This window comes from Crassostrea angulata, chromosome 9, assembly GCF_025612915.1.
Source record: "Crassostrea angulata isolate pt1a10 chromosome 9, ASM2561291v2, whole genome shotgun sequence".
Taxonomy (NCBI): Eukaryota; Metazoa; Mollusca; class Bivalvia; order Ostreida; family Ostreidae; genus Magallana; species Magallana angulata.
The window spans coordinates 18,512,961-18,533,225 of NC_069119.1; the positions used below are offsets into that span (position 1 = coordinate 18,512,961).

The 20,265-nt window shown below is 33.4% G+C and overlaps 1 protein-coding gene across 1 annotated transcript; it reads right to left on the reverse strand.

Annotated features, from left to right (window-relative positions):
- Window positions 1–58: 58 nt before the first annotated feature.
- Window positions 59–3,249, reverse strand: LOC128162178 (uncharacterized). The gene is made up of 4 exons (XM_052825365.1): window positions 3,062–3,249; window positions 830–982; window positions 276–412; window positions 59–100 (listed from the first exon to the last, which is right to left on the reverse strand). Exons 1-4 carry the CDS (start codon window positions 3,138–3,140, stop codon window positions 59–61), a joined length of 411 nt encoding a protein of 136 aa, XP_052681325.1. The 5' UTR covers window positions 3,141–3,249.
- Window positions 3,250–20,265: the final 17,016 nt, after the last annotated feature.

Genomic DNA, 20,265 nt, shown 5'->3' on the forward strand with positions numbered 1-20,265 from the left:
GCATAAATATTTTGAGACAGACTGCATGACAGAACTGTGCCAATTAGTAACTATTTCGTTACATTTCATTTACTTTTTGATTGAATGACAGGGTATCACCCTGTGCAAGTAATACACCATTTAAAAATTATATATGCCATGAAGTTTTTTAAAACTTAAAATATTTTATATTATCTAAATCCTTACTCTTCAATTTTTATCAATAATGATTATCAAAATTAAACCTTAATGACACTTACAATATCATACAGTCAAAACGACATAATGATTGTTACCTGTAGCATAGCAGCTATGGACCCTGCTGCTACTCCTGCGGCAGTAAACCCGACCCCCGCTAAAACAGCTGGGGCAGCTAGGACCGCCGGTACTCCAGTTCCCACTGCTACTACAGTCTTCCCAGACACAAGAGACTCTAGATTTGTTTCATTTCAAAAACTATTAATATATAAAATATATATATGTAAATGCAACATAAAACAATGCAAATGCATTCACTTAGTCATATGTATTAACTATTATATTAATAATTATATGTGGTATTTTTCATGACAAATACTAGACTAAGTATTGTTATATCTTGTAGAACATATCTGAAATGAATATACACGTAATAGAATTTTTATTATGATGTAGATCTAATATCTGAAATGAATATACACGTAATAGAATTTTTATTATAATGTAGATCTATTAATATCGATTTATTAGATTTTTTTTTTCATTTTTTTTGGGGGGGGGGGGTATTTTACTTGTTTTTGTTTTTTCGTGTGTGTTATTTAAAATGATATTTTTTTGGGGGGGGGGGGGGGGTGACTCGCTCATGTCTTACTTCTTTCACAAGTAGGGACATCATGGTTCCATTTCCTTTCGTTGTGTGAGTATCGTAGTACATGACAGCCTGAGGGTTCGTATCCGTCATCACACTTCAAAATACAGCGTCCGTCGTTGTTATGTTCCACCCAGAAACCATAACTGCTGGCTCCTTTCAAAATAAACATACATGTATTGTTATTTATATAAGCACATGTCAAGTGCTTGAGGACGGGATCGACCCCCCCCCCCCTTCCCTTCTTCAATCACACCCTTTTTTTATTAAATTTTCCTTTTATGACAAATTTCGAATCTTATTTATTAAAAAAATAACAAATATTTGAAATAAAATTAAGTAGACTCTCTCTCTGTATATACACTGTAACAAATACTACATATATTCATACATACGTATATGTATCATATATAAAGCGGGTCCAATTTAAAAAAAAAAGATTTGGGGTAATATATTGTGCTACGAATGTATAAATTTGATCAAAAATATGTTATAAAAAGATAATTTTAATAAAAAAAGAGAAAAGATTCAGGGGTTTATACGTAGGGGTGGGGCTGGGGGTGGTCGGCCCTGTCCTAAATCACCTGTGGTTTTAACGAGTGCAACAACGTACGCATATGTAAAGTTTTTAAATATAAATTCAGGACTAGCGTTTTATTATATCACCCCTGCGAATGTGTTCGGAATGTTTTCTTTATCGTTGCTAAGTATCTAATAAATCCAGAGGTGCTCGAATGAAAGTTCACGAGACTTCACCGAGATTTGTTCAGTTCCTGTGAAATTTCGAGCGGAAGTATAAGTGTTCGGATAATATTCTCAAAATACGTAAGTACTGGTCGATTTTCATATCATATTCTACTTTGATTTATGTTAAAACATCAACATCTTGTCTTATTTCACCATCTATCGTTTTTTTTAAAAAAATTAAACGATGATATTCAGAACACAGTTATCGTCCGTGTTCAACCACGTGTAGAGTGGTTGATAATATAACAATTGGGTTGCTTAATAAAATCGTAGCAATGTTTGATGCTTGTGGTGTGCAATACCATGTTTTTAAACAATTAATGGGTCAAGTTTTGGAGGAGAGACCAGACACGGGGCAAACTTTATCTTTAGACGAGAACAAATACGTATATTTACTCTCTCTCTCTCTCTCTCTCTCTCTCTCTCTCTCTCTCTCTCTCTCTCTCTCTCTCTCTCTCTCTCTCTTTATTTTAATTACGTGTAGCAAGATTGAAAAATACAATAAATATTTAAACTTGCAGTCACGCAAAAATGAAATGAAATAATCATTAGCAAAATGAAATGAAATAGTCTTTAGCAACCGTTTAAACTTTAATTGATAATCTTTATTTATTAAACTGAACCTTTTTACTGTACATGTACGAATTTGTATTATCTCCTCACACTAAACACACTGCCAGATTCTTAAATAGATAATATTGGCACTACGACGGCTCCATACTTCGCATGCTAGCAAAACTTATTATTAAACATACTTTATACTGAACAATTAAAATTCATGTCATTTTGCTATCGATCTGAAAGATATCATATCATTCCAAACTTGAAGTGCTTTGTGTATTGTCGTTTTAAAAAATAAGCCCATATGCTTGTGACAAGTATATATAATTAAAGGTTTTGTTTTAAGTATCGTTTTAAAGAATTACAATTTAAATGATGAAATTTTCTCTTTAGAGGTCAATTTGCTGTAATGTGATACATGTATTTTAATTGCCATTGCATCAGACAAATGAAGGAGACATTTTTGCGCATGTGCAAAGCGCGTTTCCAAAGCCCCTTGAAACACAAATTACTTTGTAGACGTAGATCCTGGAACTAGACAACAAAAAAAGTTTTGTTTTTTATGACACGGACCTGCAGAAGTTGTGAAAAATCCTCAAGTTCTTATTTTTAAAAACCCAAATATGCAACATTCCTGACGTATGATGCAATCAATATCATCGATTACAATTTTGGAGAACACGATTTATCATTGTTTCAATAGGGGTTAGAAGGAATTAGATTGACAGACATTGGGTAGAAGGCACCTAAATAACAATCAAATATCTCTATTACCCCCCTCCCCCCCTCTATTTCTCCGGGTATACACTAATAATAAGGGACAAATTTAATCGAAAGTGGAATTTAGAAAGCATTGTACATGCAATGTGATTAAACATCGTCTTGATATGCGTAAGCTTGTATCATGCATTTTAATAGAAAACTTACTTGGACATTCGGAATCAACGAATGAAACCAGTCCCACACACAGACAGACCAACAACACACCGTTCACTGCTGACGCCATGTTACAATGGACTCCGCTAGCTTGGTTCTGTCGAATCAATTACTTATACGCCGTGCTTGACTGGTTTCTAAGGAAGCGTACTGATCTGTAATTTTACACTTTGATCGGTGGTTTTGTGCATTTTACTCTAAACTTCATGATCAGTTCTATAACAAAAGGCATTTAAAAGCCATGCCTGAATAATTTACATATGTACCGAGATTTTGTTCTGTAAGGTTTCTGAGTCCGATATGGGACGGCGCTGTCTGAGCTAATCAAAAAGTGAATTAAATAAAAAATTTCCTCAATCACCGATTTTAATTAGAATTACGCACAATAGTTATCCCCCGTTTCTCTGTAGCACATGCACTAGCATGTGCTCTGAGACAGGCGCACGCGGCGTTCCAGTAATGTAGTGGACTCCATTACCACGATCAAGAAGCCAATCTGTATACTGTAAACAGGGAAATATTCGCCCCCGTTTATTTTCGCCCCTTTCGCCATCGTTGTCAGCGGGCGGATTTTAGACTGGGCAAAATCCAATGTCCCAAATCAAATAATAGTAAACACAAATGTGTCTAGGTGAATTTAAGATGGGGCAAAGGGCGAATTTAAGACGGGGCTTAACTGTTTGAAAGTGTAGAAGGGCGAAAAACACACGGGGGAAAAACCCGGTATACAGTGACTATATGTAAGTTTACACCGACAGTATTAAAAGCCTTTTTCAGGCACGTAAAATTATAAACAAGAAGAGCTTACACACCTTCATTTTTGTCCTGACTTCCAATCTCGACTCTTTTGCCATCATACACAAACTCTTTGATTAATCCGGTTGTCTTAGCTGATATACCCTTCAGGTATCACGTGACCTTCCTAGAATTAAATGGGATGGTGTATGTGAAATCGGATATCAGCACAATGCTACATGACCTACAGAGAACTGAAGAAATATTTTTCGCTTTTGATCATAACCTCGTTTCAGATTCAGATTTTTACCAAGTTGACAATGATATAAACTGTACATGTAAATATGATATGCCGTACATCATTTACAATATTTTATCTTAGAACCGCTCCATTAGTGACCCAAATATTCGTTTACGAAATCTCCATATACTACATGTAGTATACATCAAATAAGCTTACTAGTAAACATACTATTAAACATTGTGTCCAAGTAGCGTAGAGGACAATGCTTTCGCTTTTCACCGCTGCGACCCGAGTGCGATCCCCTTGATAGACAGTGGTTGTATGTGATAGGGTATGACGGTCGCCCGCTTGGACAATTGGGTTCTCTCCGGGTACTCTGGCTTCTTCCCACACGAATGACCACCTCGCGCTAACATCCGTGCCAACGAGAGATATTAATATAAGTTGTAAAAAACTTGTTTATCAATCGTTGTTAAATAAATAAATCTCAGTTTCTTAGTAAACATCGTGTTTTACTAGTTAGGCCCAGTGCAAGTTACACCTGAGACATTTTTCTACTTGAATATTAGATCAACCTATTTCTCAACCTTTTTAAAATTCTAGATAATGTAACTGTCAAGTTGGACCAATTATTATTATATCACGTGTCAATAACTAGTTGCAGTTGGCTATTTCAAATTAGAGAGCAGTAGTTACAAAGTATCTACCAACCAAACATAAATTAAACAAGTTTCTACTTTTTGGAAGATAAATATACCAGCAATTTAATTCGAAAGAAAAAAATTTAAACATTTAAATATGTCTTAGAAGCTATATCATCGCAAAAAGGAAAAAAAAATGATCGCTGTTTGGTCTGTTTATTTGTATTACTATTTTGGTCCGCTCACTTAAATTGCAGTGTTGGTTCGCTTACTTGAATCGCCACATTAAGTAAACCTTAATCCAGACACTTAAATTAGATCGCTATCTTGAACAGCTCACTTAAAGGGGCATGGTCACGATTTTGGTCAAATTTTATTTTTTCTGTTTTTATTATTTGCAATGCTTTAGGAATGCATTTCTTATGATCAAATGAAATTTGGGTGCCAGTCGTTGAGTTTTAAGCAAGATACAGGGCTTACAATTCTTCGTCATGTAAACAAGGCTCGTGCCCTGTTTTTGTTTACATAGGTTCAATATACCAGTAAAAAATCTTTTTAAAGCTGGTTTGTCTACCTTATTATTCATTTAAAGCATAAATTAAAGCTATACACGCTATAATTTACGTCAATTTTGAATGACAGTGAAAACGCATGTGTTTGTCTACTTATAAAAGTTATCCTTAATCTGTAAATTACAATGGTGAATTCCATCTCGTTACAAAGATATAGATTTTTAATTGTTTATTTTCCTGCCAGGAAAATATACCTTTTCATGAATATTGATGAAGGAAGAGCGAAACCGACCTCATTGCGCATGTCCGCGGAGAACTAGGTGGTCGTTATTGCTTGCCTAATTAAATATCCAACTTGATTTTTAATATGCTTAACAGTTGTTAATTTGAAATACATACATGTATAATGAGTAAAATACGTTTGTCATTCACGATACCCTTACTTCTGCATTAACACTTATACGATCTATAAATAGCACACAGGGGAAAAACACAGGTCTACGTCATTTGTTTAAAGGAAGTATTCATATCTACTCACAGGCTTGTATTTTTTTCTTTTGTTTGTACTCGTATATCGGACAAATTTATGCTTTACTGAAAATATCCTTTCCTTTGTGAAACTATCACAATTATGAAGATGTTGACCCTTCACCAGTTGTGGTATGATAGACTAAATTTAGCTGTCGATATCACCTGATAGATTGATATTCACGAGGAGGCATTACTTTCCTGGCAGGAAAATAAATATTTTTTATTGTTTAATATTTGATATATTTGTTACGTGATCGAATAGAGCATTATAATTAACAGCATAAAGGTAACTTTAATTAGTAATCAAACGCATACATTTTCCCCTCTATTCAAAATTGACGCAAATTATAGCGTGTATAGCTTTAACAGTTCCTAACAATTAACACATTTATTTTGGGTCTAAAACTGGAATTTTCACTTCAACATTCGAAATGTAAACAAACGCTTTGTTTACATAGCGAAGAATTGTAAGCTCTATAACTCGCTTATAACTCATCAAATGACACTCAAATTTTGGTTGCCTAATAAAAATGCCTTACTGAAGCATTGTAAACATTAAAATCAAAAAAATAATTTTTGACCAAAATCGTGACCATGCCCTTTTAAATTGCTCTTTTGATCTGCTCGCTGTTCCGCTCACTTAGATCGCTATTTTGAACCGCTCACTTAAGTCCCTACCTTATATATAATTTGGTGGAATTTCAACGATTTCTATTTTTGTCATGTAGATGTACAAACTCATTATGATTAATATTATCATAGATATGCTGATAAATAAATCCAAAGAATGTACATGTATTACTTCTTTGATGTTTTAAAACAGAAATTGTGTCAAGAAGTCATAATTCCAGAACTAAGGGTAGGGATGAGTTTGATTCCTAATGTACATGTAGTCAATATATCTCCTTTGAATACCAAGATAGTTGCTATGGAATCATATATTTAAATATGTTATAAAGCATATGTTAACTTTGATGTATAAATCTTTAAAGAAAATCCATAGTGTAGTTTTGATGTGTAACCTTCTGTTTAAGTTTAGAGTCTTCAACTTCAACCCTATTACAATTTTAAAATTTGTTTCCATTTCTAAAATCATTGAATAATATTTATAAATACATTTCATGAGATTATTTTTCTAATTTAAGAAAATTGATATAATCATAAAAATTATAATACCGGAAAAGGGGGATAATCCATATCTAAATATCTCCTTCGCATTAAAATGGCCAAGGAAATAGTATTTGTTACAGAGGACATCTTAGTATTGATATTTTAAAAACTATCATTGACATAAAATTTAACACTTCACCATCCTGTTCTACCTTAATCGCAGAAGCGTTGAAAAAGTTAAATACTGATTATATGTTACATAGATGGCGGCTGTACACAGTAAAAAGCCGTATAAAAAAACCTTTAATCCCATTTGATAGAACATTTTTTAGTAAATGAGTATGTCAAAAGTAAAAAAAAAGTAGAGTAACATAAACTTATCCAAAAAGTCAAGGGTCTCTGATAAAAGAATTGAATGAAATTGTTTGTTAATAAGCTTCTATGTCAAACAAAACATTCTACTCTTCTTACACAATTGGAGAACATAGCACCAGCACCAGAACTCTGTGAGCATGTAAACCAGCTTCTCGGTGCAAACGGGATCTGAAAACCCCTCCGGCTGTAAACCCGGACCCCGCTAAAACAGCAGCCCCCGCTAGAACTGCCGCTACTCCATTCGTCATTGCTGCTATAGTCTTTCTACACACTAGCAGCTCTGGGAAAAAAAATTAAAAAATTAACGTGGATGGAAATTTTTAAGATGCGTTTTCTGAAAGATTGAACTTAATAAGAGTTTCAATTGCAACCACTATTGCTATAAATTGTTGCATTAAAATGTGACAATACCAAATCGCCGCTGAATGATAGAATTGAACCATGCACAGCAGCCCTAACGCTCAATGAAACAAGCAAGTATCTGCAATATATCAACTGCTAATAATGATAACTTTTTCCCTTAATCACAGTAAATCGCGACAACCGCGCCTGTAAATGATAAAAAAACTTAAAACCGAAGTCTTATGTATGAAACATCTTTTTGTTTCTTAAAATTCGCTGAACATGTATTAGCAATGTGTTTTTAAAACTACTGTATACACGAAAAAAGTCGTCCCGTTTTATTTTATCCCCTTTCGAACTCTTTGTGTGCGGGCGAAGTTAATTAACTAAAGACTTTGAGAATTAAAGCAATTTATAAATGTCAATCAGAAAGATTATTTATCATATATTCCATTGTTTTTAGAAAACTCAAGACGTGGGGGGATGTAAAGGGGCAAAAAAAAAAAACCCACAAAAAACCCCCCAAAACCACGAACTGAAAATAAAAACGCGGAATTATTATTGTATTGTTTCTGTACAAGTTTTGTATTATCAATAAATCTTATTTCAACCTACAATAAAGCAATAAGTGATAGATAGATTGATAGATAGATAGATAGATAGATAGATAGATAGATAGATAGATAGATAGATAGATAGATAGATAGATAGATAGATAGATAGATAGATAGATAGATAGATAGATAGATAGATAGATCTTTTTGGGAAGTTCGTATGTTTGGATTTTTTGCTGAGATACTTTTGCGCAGACTCATGTCCTCACCTTTTTGACAACTGGGGACACCATGGTTCAATTTCCCTTCTCTGTGTGAGTATCTGATAACATGACATCCCGAAGTTTCATATCCACCATCACATCTTGAAATACAACGGTGTTTGATTTTATCTTCATCCAAATATCCATGCCTGGGGTCTCCTTTCAAAAGATGCCTATAATATCTATATTAATAAAAAGATAACACAGTGACTGCTGCTTCACCTATTCAATATATCCATATTCGTGTTATCTATAATGTTTAAGAACACATGTTACCCTGTTCGAAGATGAGTCAGTTTAATAAGTGTTTACTTACTAGCGGGATGAAGAACGGACCTCAATAAAACATTCAAATGTATATATTCTTTTCTGCTAAAAAAGATATCAAAATTAAAGGCTTTTTTTTAAATAGATGAAATTTGAATAAGATTGAATGAAAAATATACATGTTGATCTTATTGACTTATTACTTGTAATATGTATATTATGAAGAAAAAAAGCGTAAAGAAAGTTTAGAATTTAAAATACAGTGCGAGTTTTACATTGTCTCGATCTGCGTAAATTCATAACATTCTGATTTAGAGAAAAACTTACTGGGACTGATGGAATCAACGTTTGAAACCAGTCCCACACACAGAAAGACCAACAAAACACCGTCCACAGACACCGCCATTGTCTTACAAATTACATTGTTTAATCACACCTACACTCCCCAAATAATGATGGCAACAAAAACGCCTTACAGATGGGTAAATCTAGAATGAAAATCTGGCGTCAGTCTAGTCGAATTAATCATATAATAGGTGATCGAAGTACATCTATCAGCCAATATAATCAAAGATGGATGATGACATGGGTGACTTCGAATCATAATAACACGATTCATTTATTCGAGTTTTCACGGGAGAGCCAATAAATAATAATTATAGGCAAGGATATTTTTACATCATTTCTTTACAAAAACGCAGATGACGAAATTTATTTATCAACATGCAATTTCAAGGTGTTACCAAAGCATAATAAACGGGCAGGAACAATATTCGGTACATACATTTGACTCTGTATGCATAAGAGTTTAAGATGTCTATAATTGATAAAGATTCACAGCAGTTCGTTTAAATTGTTTTATTGCAAGAATTGGTCAACACATTGACGTTTCCATTATATTATCTGGTGTACTAATTTAAGAAGCGAATTCATCTTGAATTGAAAAAAAAAATTCATATTTTCTAGCCGTGTACAAACTTTTATGCAAATATGTTCCATTACCTTTGTTAATAATGGAAAATTTGTGATTTCAGCATTTGAACAATAGTTAAAACATTTCATCATCCAATCAGCAGTTGGTAAATATTTATATCAATTGATTTCTTGTAGGTCACTGCAACGTCAAAGTTTTCATAAACAAAAGAGAGGTGACATTTGATTAGCAAAGACCTTTTGATCAGCAAGCGACCAAGTAGGTTACTGTGGAATCATAAGATTTCTTGTTGGCTCAATTTTCGTGGAATTCGTGGGTATCTCTTTTCCACGAATTAACATCCTCCAAGAATGAATAAATTAGTGTATTAAGTTTGATTGTCTTTTGTAAGTATAAGAGAATACACAAAATTACGTCCCTACGAACCTGTAGAATTTAAGCAATCCATGAAAACTGGCCCCATGAATTTTAATGATTCCTCAGTATGTTCTAAGTTAGTTTAGATAAAATCTTAGCTTCTAAGGGTTCGGTCGCTTCTCTCCCTTTGTCTCTTTTTAAGGAGTCTTGATGGTCAACTAATAGACTATAGGCCTTAAATATACCGAAATTTTTAAGATTAAAAGTTTTTGTATCAGGTAGATATAAACTATTATCTAGTGAAGAACAAACCCATTAATTTTACAATTAAAAAAGGTATTCTTCTAATGTTTTATATAGAGCTCTTTTTTTTAAAAATATAACATTCTAAAAACGGCCACGACCATCACGCCCCCCATAATTGCTATATTTGTACTTTCTTTGCTCTATTACTTGATGTTAAAATACTTCTATGAGGGGCGGAGCCAGGGTTTAAGGTTAAGGGGACAAAAAAAGTTGTTTTCAAGTCAAAGAATAATTGCCTCAACTTTTAAATGGTAGAAATTGACACAAACAAGACCTTTGTAAATCTGCGAAAATATTTATTCTTTAGTATGTAAAAGATATCTGTAAAACGAGCTAAATTTAAGTCAATTTCAAAATTGACTTAAAATGTACAAATCTAACAAAAAATATTTAGCTTTAAATAACGATATCTTTTTAATATTTTAAAGTCAAAGACCGAGAAATCCGCCAATAATTTTATTATTCGATCAAAGTCTCCCCGTTCTCCCCCCCCCCCCCAAAAAAAAAATCAAAACATCGTGCAGGTAATTGCACATGTGCCAGCTCCTAAAGCACCGTTTGCACTCATAAAAAAACAAATGAAGAACCTTGTATAATCGTGGTATCTGTGCACACTATCTCAAAAAAGGAACTTATTCAATAAACCAATCCAAAGTAATAAACTCACGAGTCTCTGAAGAAAGAATTCAATAAGTTCACTGATTAAGATTGCTTGTCATACAATTAAAACAGCTATTCTGCTTCACAGTTAGAAAACGCATCGGACGCCGCATTGGTTATCGCCCTTGTTACAGCCCCTTTAGTGGTAGCAGCCGTTCCGACCACACCAGCCCTCTGTGAAGGAAACTGGCTATCCGCCGCTGTTAACCTGGTCTAGAAAAGAAAGAATTGTAATGTTTTAAACCCGCTTAAAAGTCATTATAATTCAATATTATTGAATTGAATTATAATTCAATATTTAAAAACTGATGATTCAACGCTACTGAATGATATAAATATCATTAACGGTTTCAATTGCAACCACTAAATATAAATGTTATAAATTGTTGCATTAAAAGTTGACAATACTAAACCGTCGCTTAATGATAGAATTGCACCGTGCACAGCGGCCCTAACGCTTAAGGAGACAAGGGCAACTCTATGCGGAGCATCCCCGCGCAAAATGAAAATATTGTGTGAGGAAATGCATTATTTAGGAATAAACATGTAACTTGATAAAAATAACTTTGAATTAAAATAATTTGTTTATTCATATCTTCATGCACGCTCTGGGCCAAGGGTGTATCCATGGGTGCATTTACGTGGTTATACAATTCCTCCCATTACTAGCGATAACACACCACAAACGTGTTAAACTTTAGTAATACATGCATATAGTTTTATAAATTCTCTATCCAGTGACATACATTACGCATTTGGACAATTAGTGAAGGCAAATTTAAGTTTCATATTCAGAATGTCTAGTCTGAAATTCGGTTCAGACGACTGCTTGTTTTGATTAAATTAGAATGAACTTAATCTCCTGCTTGCTTTGGTTTCTCACTTTGGTCATCCAACTCCCCATTTCTCAAATGTTCGTTTGATTCTTACCTTTACAGGGCCTAAATCCAACAAAATAACAATTTGCTGATTTAAACTTTCACAAACCAGAAGTCGTACATAAAATTTCTAAGTGTTGTAATTCTAACGAGATTTTGAATCATGGGCCACATCGCTCACCTCAACACAATTCCTTGAAACATTATTTCGTACCATATGCTATTTTTATTTTAAACTTTAAACCCTTTCTGGGTCCCTAGCATTGTTCCGTGGTTTTTGGCTGGCTTTAACAATTAAGAATTTCCACTATCTTAGGATGTTTGCTTAGTAATCTCACAAACTGCACATGTAGCTTTCCAGTTCTCAAAAAGAAAGTTTTTACACATTTTCCATAATATATAACAGTATACAAAGAAATAATCGCTCCCGTTTCATTTTCTTTTCTCCCCTTTCGCCCTCTTTGTGAGCGGGAGAAGTTAAGATTTGGCGAGTTAAAACAATTTTTAAATTCCCATGTTAATCGAAAAAGTCCTAAATAATTTCCATTGTCTTGGCAAATTTAAGACTTTAAGAGGGGGTGTAAAAAGACAGGCAGGCAGACAGACAGACAGACAGTTTGATAGATATATAGATAGATAGATAGATAGATAGATAGATAGATAGATAGATAGATAGATAGATCTTTTTAAGGACTTTGTATGTTTGGAATTTTGATGGGTGAGAGGGAGAGTGCTTCTCTTGCGTTTGCCTATAAACGCATGTCTTACCTTTTTGACAACTAGGGATATCATGGTTCCATTTTCCTTCTCTGTATGAGTACCGGATAACATGACATCCAGAAGGTTCATATCCAGCATCACATCTCAAAATACAACGGTCTTTGGTTGTATCTTCATCCCAATAACTATGTATGGGGTCTCCTTTTAAAAATACATATAATATCTATATCCAAAAAACCACATTGGGTGTAGCTTCACGTATTGTGATGATTTTTTTCGCTAATTAAATATACTAATATTGTCATACACACGGTTACAATGTTTGAAAATAAATCAGCTTAATAAGAGTGATTAATGTGATGAACAAAGGACCTAACTAAAACATTCAAACATTAAAACATTAAAAAATTAAGATTTAATGTAAAAAAAAAAAAAAAAGCATATTTTCATGCTCTCTCTCATTCTCTCTCTCTCTCTCTCTTTTTCTCTCTTTCTTGAATCAGAAAAAATTATTAGGACAGAAGGAATCAACGTATGAAATCAATCTTACATACAGAAAGACCAATAAAACGCAGTTCGACGCTGACACCATGTTATTCGATATCTGCTGGTCTGGTTATGTAAGTCTAACAGATATGGGGGGGGGTGCTTTTTTCTCACACTTCCAACCTCCGCCGACAGACAGCATATGACGTATAGAAGGGTAAAACTAGAGTGAAAATCTGGCGTCAAGCTAGTCAAAGTATACGTGTAACACGTGATTGAAGTATAAGCTAATATAAACAATCATATGGTGGGCGACTTGAATTCATATACATGTATCTCTTGTCCTAATTCTCAAGGTGAATTCATCTGTTGAATTCAAAATTTTAATATTTTTACCAGCTGTGTATAAACTTTTATGAACATATGTTCTTCTACTTTTGATAATAATGGGAGATTTGCAATTTCAGCATTTCAACAATAGTTAGAACATTTTGTTATCCAATCAATAATCGGTATTTATATTACATGTAAGCGATTTCTTTTAGGTCACAGCAACGTCAAATGTTTCATTAACAAAAGACAGATAATATTTGATTGATCAGCCAGTGAACAAGTGGGTTACATGCATGTAAGAAGTAAATTTAGATCAAATTTCAGCGACTAAGAAAGGGTTTGGTCGCTTCGCTCCTTTTGTCCCTTCTTAGTGAGACTGAAATGACAAGTAATAAACTATAAGCCATAGTTCGATTTTTAATAATATTGATAAGATTTTTTTGTAAAGAAAAAACCCATTAAGTTAACAATTAAAAGGAATATTTTTCTATATTTTTATGCAGAGCTCTTTTTCTAAAAAATAGAAGAAAATCAGTACATTCTAAAAACTGTCACGACCATCAAGTCCCCCTAATCGCTAAATTTGTACTTTCTATGTTCTATTACTTAATATTAAAACACTTATTTGAGGGGCGGATCCAGGGTTTGAGGTTAAGGGAACAAAATAACGGTGTGTTTTAAAGTCAAAAAATAATTGCCTCCATATTTTAGAGTAAAAATTGACAGGAACAAGGCTTTAGTAAATCTGTGAAAATACTTATTTTCTAGATTGTTAGAGTAATCTGTAAAAAGAGTGTTTCAAAATAAACTTAAATGTACAAATTCAACAAAATTCATTTAGCTCTAAATAACGATATCAACTTGATATTTGATTTAAAAAAAAAAACTTGGTCATTAGGGTCTTCCGTTTCCAACGGAAGACCCTATTGTTTTTGTTAGGTTTCTTTTTCTCTATTTTTCACTATAATTATTCTTTTTTTTCTTAACATTTTTCTTAAAACTCAAATATCTCAAAAATGCTACAATGAATTTTTATGAAAATTTCACGAATAATACAAAATATCAAGGTCTTTTATCATGTATATTTTTGTTGATGACGTCACTTCCGGTCGGCCGTTATATTTGTTTTTCTTTTTGTAAAAAGTGATCTTGTCCTCCCTTTTTCGCAAAAACGATTAAAGATAGAAAATTGAAAGTTTCAGGAATGATAGATCTTCGAATTTCTAGGGCCGATCAGGTAAAACAACGATCGTCCGTCACTTCCGGTCCGCTCAAACAGCACTTTTGGAAAATTGTGTTTTAAAATTTTTTTAAATCAAATAATCTACAATTTTTTTTCCACCAAAATATGTTTTAAACTTATCAAATTTTAATATGAGCAGGTCGTCCGTCTAAAATGATTCTAATATTTCGATTTTTGGAATTTTAAAGCTTATGCGTTTTGTTGACATTTTTGTACTGAGTACAAAACTAAAAACCGATTTAAAATCGGACAAAGCATTGCAGAGATATTGAATTTTAAAAATGCCGTTTTCCGGAAAAATGCATTTCGCAGTGTAAGTTGAAGAATTAGTTTAAAAGGAAGTTAATATGATAGTAAATCGTACAAAATGTCAACAGTTTAATTGAACCCTATCAATTCAAAATCAAACAAAAGACCCACTTGTCCCTCGCAACAAGGTGCTTTCAGGTAATTCAGACATTCTCGAGAAATTAAGCGTCAAAGTTCAGAATTGAGAGTCTGAGTAGCTCAGTTGATAGAATCGTGGACATGGCCAAGGTGATCCAGGTTCATGCCCCGATTGCCGCAATTTTTTTTTACTATTTTTCGCTTAGATCTACGATTCTATCTTTGAAGTGATAAGTTTAATCTAATCTATTCAAAAATCGGACGGAAGACCCACTCGTTGCTCGCAACGAGATCGTGTCTAGTTTCTTCTCACAATTCGACCAAAGCCCCCCCCCCCCCCTAAAAAATAATAAGATATTCAGATGAAAAATTTCATGAGCCTCTGAAGAAATAATTTAATGAATTCGTTGACTATGGTCGCTTTTCAAACAGTGAAACAAGCTATTCTGCTTCACTATTGGAGAACACAGAGGACGTCGTATATGTTATCGCCCCTGTTACAGCTCCTATAAAGACTCTGTGGCAACGCAAACCAGCCTCCCGCCGCTATAAACGGAATCTGAAAAAAGACAGAATAATGTTTTAAAGCCATTAAAAAGTTAATATAATCTGATATAAAAAAAAAACTTAAAATGTAAGGAATACCGATTCGACCCTCTTTGTTTCCTCCAACCTGATTCAAAATTTTGAAGTGAGGTAGACTATTATTTTTTATGGCATGTGATTTAAAAAATAAAATTATTTACTTTTTTTAGTGTCTTTATCTGTGATTAATAGGATCATTCACCATTACGAGTGTGGAATTCCACTGAGGGGTCAAGATACACGGTCTAGGACGACGCTCTGCCGAGTCCTAGACCGTGAATCTTGGCCCCAAGGTGGAATTTCACTACCCCACACGAGTATATAATGAATTATTATTTTTTTCGCATTATCTTACATTAAAAACGATGTCTGACAACTTTCTGTTATGACGTTCAAAAGAATACTTTCGGTTTATTTCTCCGCGTGCTTCAAATAGTGCAATTCAAAATGAGAGCATAGACAGTTTTATATTATATATTATAATAAAATATAATATATCAATAAGTATATGATAAATTGTAATTAAGCAAAACAATTACTTAAAGGATAATTTCAGTTTCAATAAACATAATTATACTAAATGTCAATACCTTATTGAACAAGTAATAAGGAATCATTCCATAGATATATATCATATGAGATGATCAAATACGGTTTGATGGGATTAAACTTATTGTTAACCCGTTCAGGCTTAGTCTTATTAATTTGATCACCCCTACCGTATTTGATCACTTCATAATACTGAGAGAATGATTCCTTATTCTTAATGTGAAAACACATCATGCTCTGTTAATGATTTTATTTATGAAAATGAAAGTTTTACGTTTTAAATTGTTGGAGCCTAAAAAGTTAAGCACTTGTTCTGATATGAAATGATAATTATACAAGATAAAGTTGCATGATTTCGTTAAAAAGTCAGCGTTCTATAATTATAGTGAAAACAAAATTTAAAACGATTCCGTATTTAATCTTCGCCAGTCTATAGTATACATGTACCTGACGCATAACAGCTATTAAACCTGCTGCCACTCCTGCGGGCATGAATCCAGCCCCTGCGTGGCTACCACAGCGGCAAATCCAGTCCCAACTGCCACCAGAGTCTTTCCTGATACAAGCCACTCTGATAAAAAAAAATCAAAGATTGTAATCATTAAAGGAGCCTGGATGGCCAACAAATTAGCCATCATATCTACCTTAAAATTAGTCCACATGACTTTTTAGGGCAACAAGTTAGTTATACTTGCAAAATACAATAAAACTACATCATGTGATTCTGATATAAGTGCATCCTCTTTTTTGCTAATTAATTATATATTTTATTTTTGGTTTGCATATATTTGATATTTATAAGCATGTACATGTATCAAAATGCATGCCTGCGTTGACGTTCTTTAAATAGCATGCACAAACACAAAGATGAATTACGTTGATATTTTTTTATTTTACCCGATCGAACCTCTAGCATACCACAAACATTGTTATTTTATTAATAAAAAGGGAGATACTAATTATGCAGATAGAAGGAATGTAAGAACCGTCGACACGAAACAATGACTAGATCAAAATGGTGCTCTAGGACCGAAAAAAAAATATCACTTTAATTATAATCATTATGATTAACACATGCAAGTGACTTTATTAATTTCTTGTTAGTGGTAACGGTTACTTTTCTTATAATTTGTAACTTTAAAACGCATTTTAATACAGCTGTAAAAAAAAGTAGGGTTAGCTTACAAACTTACAGTAGTGGAGTTTGTGATGTCGGTAAAACTGTTGGATTTCTGCACTTTGGTGTCGATTTTGTGAAAGGTATTACATCGGACTCTCCGTGCTGGAATTACCGTATGTTATCAAGTTGTTGTCTCGGAACTGAGAGACTCGGAGGAGGGAAGGGGGTGAGGGTGTATTTACATGTGATTTGCTCATGCCTTTAACTTCTTGACAAGTAGGGACAAAAAGGTTCCATTTCTTTGTCCAGTAATGGTATCGGATAACATGACATCCAGAAGGTTCAAATCCAACAAAACACTTCAGAATACAACGGTCATTTCTTTTACCTTCCATCCAGAATCCATATCTGGGATTTCCTTTCAAAAGAAACAATAATATATACAAGTAACTATATAAATCGATTAACACTTTCAAATAATCAAATATAGGTCCAATCGTTAATCTATCCCGGTAGAGCGTTTCTTTACACAGGACGTAACCAATTACGCCAACGTTAAATATAAGGGACACCGATACGATATTCTTTGTTTCTTCCAACCTGATTCAAATTTATAAATGGAGAGGGGGTGAGGGTGTATTAACACGTAACTTGCTCGTGCCTTTACCTTCGAATTCTTGACAAATAGGAATACCATGGTTCCATTTCTCTTTCCAGTAATTGTATGGATGACATGAAATCCCGAAGGGCGTTCATCACGAACCGATGCGCTTTGTTGAGATACATGTAGCGTATGATAATAAGGGCGATTCTTTTCACGAAAAAAATGGAAAGTAATCACCATTTGAGCTACGATTGGACCAACGAATGAAATTAAAGTAGTTCCTCTAAGGTTGATTCAGATCATCAAGAGCAGGGGCACGATTAAATGCAACATGTTGCGTTTGGTAACAATGCAATTTGATCTAATACGATGGTAACGAATAATTATGATTGAAATAGTGCTGGTGATATAATAAATCTAGTACCTTATAGCTATGTTAAGCATACAGATGATTAGGTAAATATTTTTTGCTTACTTAAACTGAAGGTTTGAATAAGTGTGTCTGATCACCTGTTATCTATCATCCGTCTATTTGTAAACTTTTCACATTTTTATTACATGTACTTGTACTTCTTCAGAACCAATGGGCAAATTTAATCAAACTTGGTACAATATCCTTATAAGAAGGAGATTCTTAATTGTAAAAGCAAATGGCGAAACCTTTTTCAACAGGTAGATATTCACAAAACTGAAAATATGGCGTGTGTCTTCAAAAACCTCTTTAAGAAACACTGAACGTGAAATATCAAAATTTAAACTAAAGCTTGTATTTAAAAAAATGGTTCTAATCTGTAAAAACCCTAACCCACTCTCTTATTGGGGCCCAAAAAGGGGTTCAAATTTTAACATTGAAATGTAGAGTAAAATGTTTTGATAGCTTCTTCTGTAGAACATCTCACGGACCTGTCAAACACATATTTTAAATAACCTTTAAACTACCATTGCCACAATACTTTACAACCGTAATTAAGTAAGTTACATTCATGACGTATGCTTTCGAACGGAAAGAGTCCATACCATATGTTAAATGCGTATTGCCAAACTTTGTATTATGCATTTAACATTTAAAATATCCAAATATGTGAACATGTCGACTTGACAATTTCAATAGGCTCGCCATTTAAATCTCACCATTCATTATCAAAATGTTGTGATATGTGTAAAATTTAAAATTTCATAATGAAACATTCTTCATTTTATGCTTTTTAAAAAATGTTTTCAACTGACACTTAAAAGGAGTTCAATTGGGTACAATTTTCAGAAATTGTAAGCAAATTAGACAATATATATAGAAGTAAAAATGTGCTAGACTCAGTTTCAAAAAAAGAAAAAAGAAATTGAAAAATTAAAGTATGTGTTTGTAGGGGGTGGGGTGGTGCTGTTTTCTTGTATTTATACCCGAAGTGCGAGTGATATCGTAAGAGACATCTTTGCACATGCGTGCAGTGCGTGTTGCCAAGGACACCGTGCAACGGAAATTAGGCCTCACTTAGTGTTATAAAAGTCAACAACAACAAAGTCTACAAAGTAGTTAACTTTGACGAAGCCTTTTCAAAATTCCCCGATCATGTCACCTCCCTTTAGTTTTATTTGATTACTTGATCCATGTCATTAAGTAGAAAATGTTCGTGTTTCAAAAAAGAATAAAGCTGAATAAGATTGAAAAAACATTGGAAAGATATAACCTTAATAACAATCTCTCTCTCTCTCTCTCTCTCTCTCTCTCTCTCTCCATTACCAAGTAATGTAATGAAGTATTTCCAGAGTAAATCGAAAGTAGGATTTAGAATGCATTGTGAATGCATGTAAATTGTGTTTGAACGTCGTTTCGTTATGCGTAAAGCTAAAACTTACTTGGACATTCGGAATCAGCGTATGAAACCAGTCCCATACACAGACAGACCAAAAATACACAGTTCACTGCCGACACCGACGCCATGTTAAAAAATGGACTCCGCTAACCTGGTTTCCCAAAATCAATACTTCGTGCTTGAATGGTTCGTACGGAAGCGTATTGAACTGTAAATTCAAACTTTTATATGCAGGTTTATGCATTTGATTTAAAAATTCACAATCAGTCTATAATCAAAAATTGCTAAACGCACTGACAGAGTCATTTTCATATTTACTAAGATTTCGTTCATCTGAAAGGTGTAAATACTCAAAAGGGCATGGTCATGATTTTGATCAAAAAGTATTCTTATGTTTTTTATGTTTACAATGCTCAGTATGGCATTTCTTATGGTCAACCAAAATTTGAGGGATCTAATTTCGTTATTGTTGTTTACAGTATTTATTAAATGAAATTAAATTCATGACGAATGTTTCACCCTATTATTCATAAATACAGAGTTGAACTTTCATACATTTTAAAAGAGCACCATCTTCATATAATAAAACACCATCTTCATATAATAAAACACCATCTTTACTTTTAAATATATTTTCTAATTTGCTTA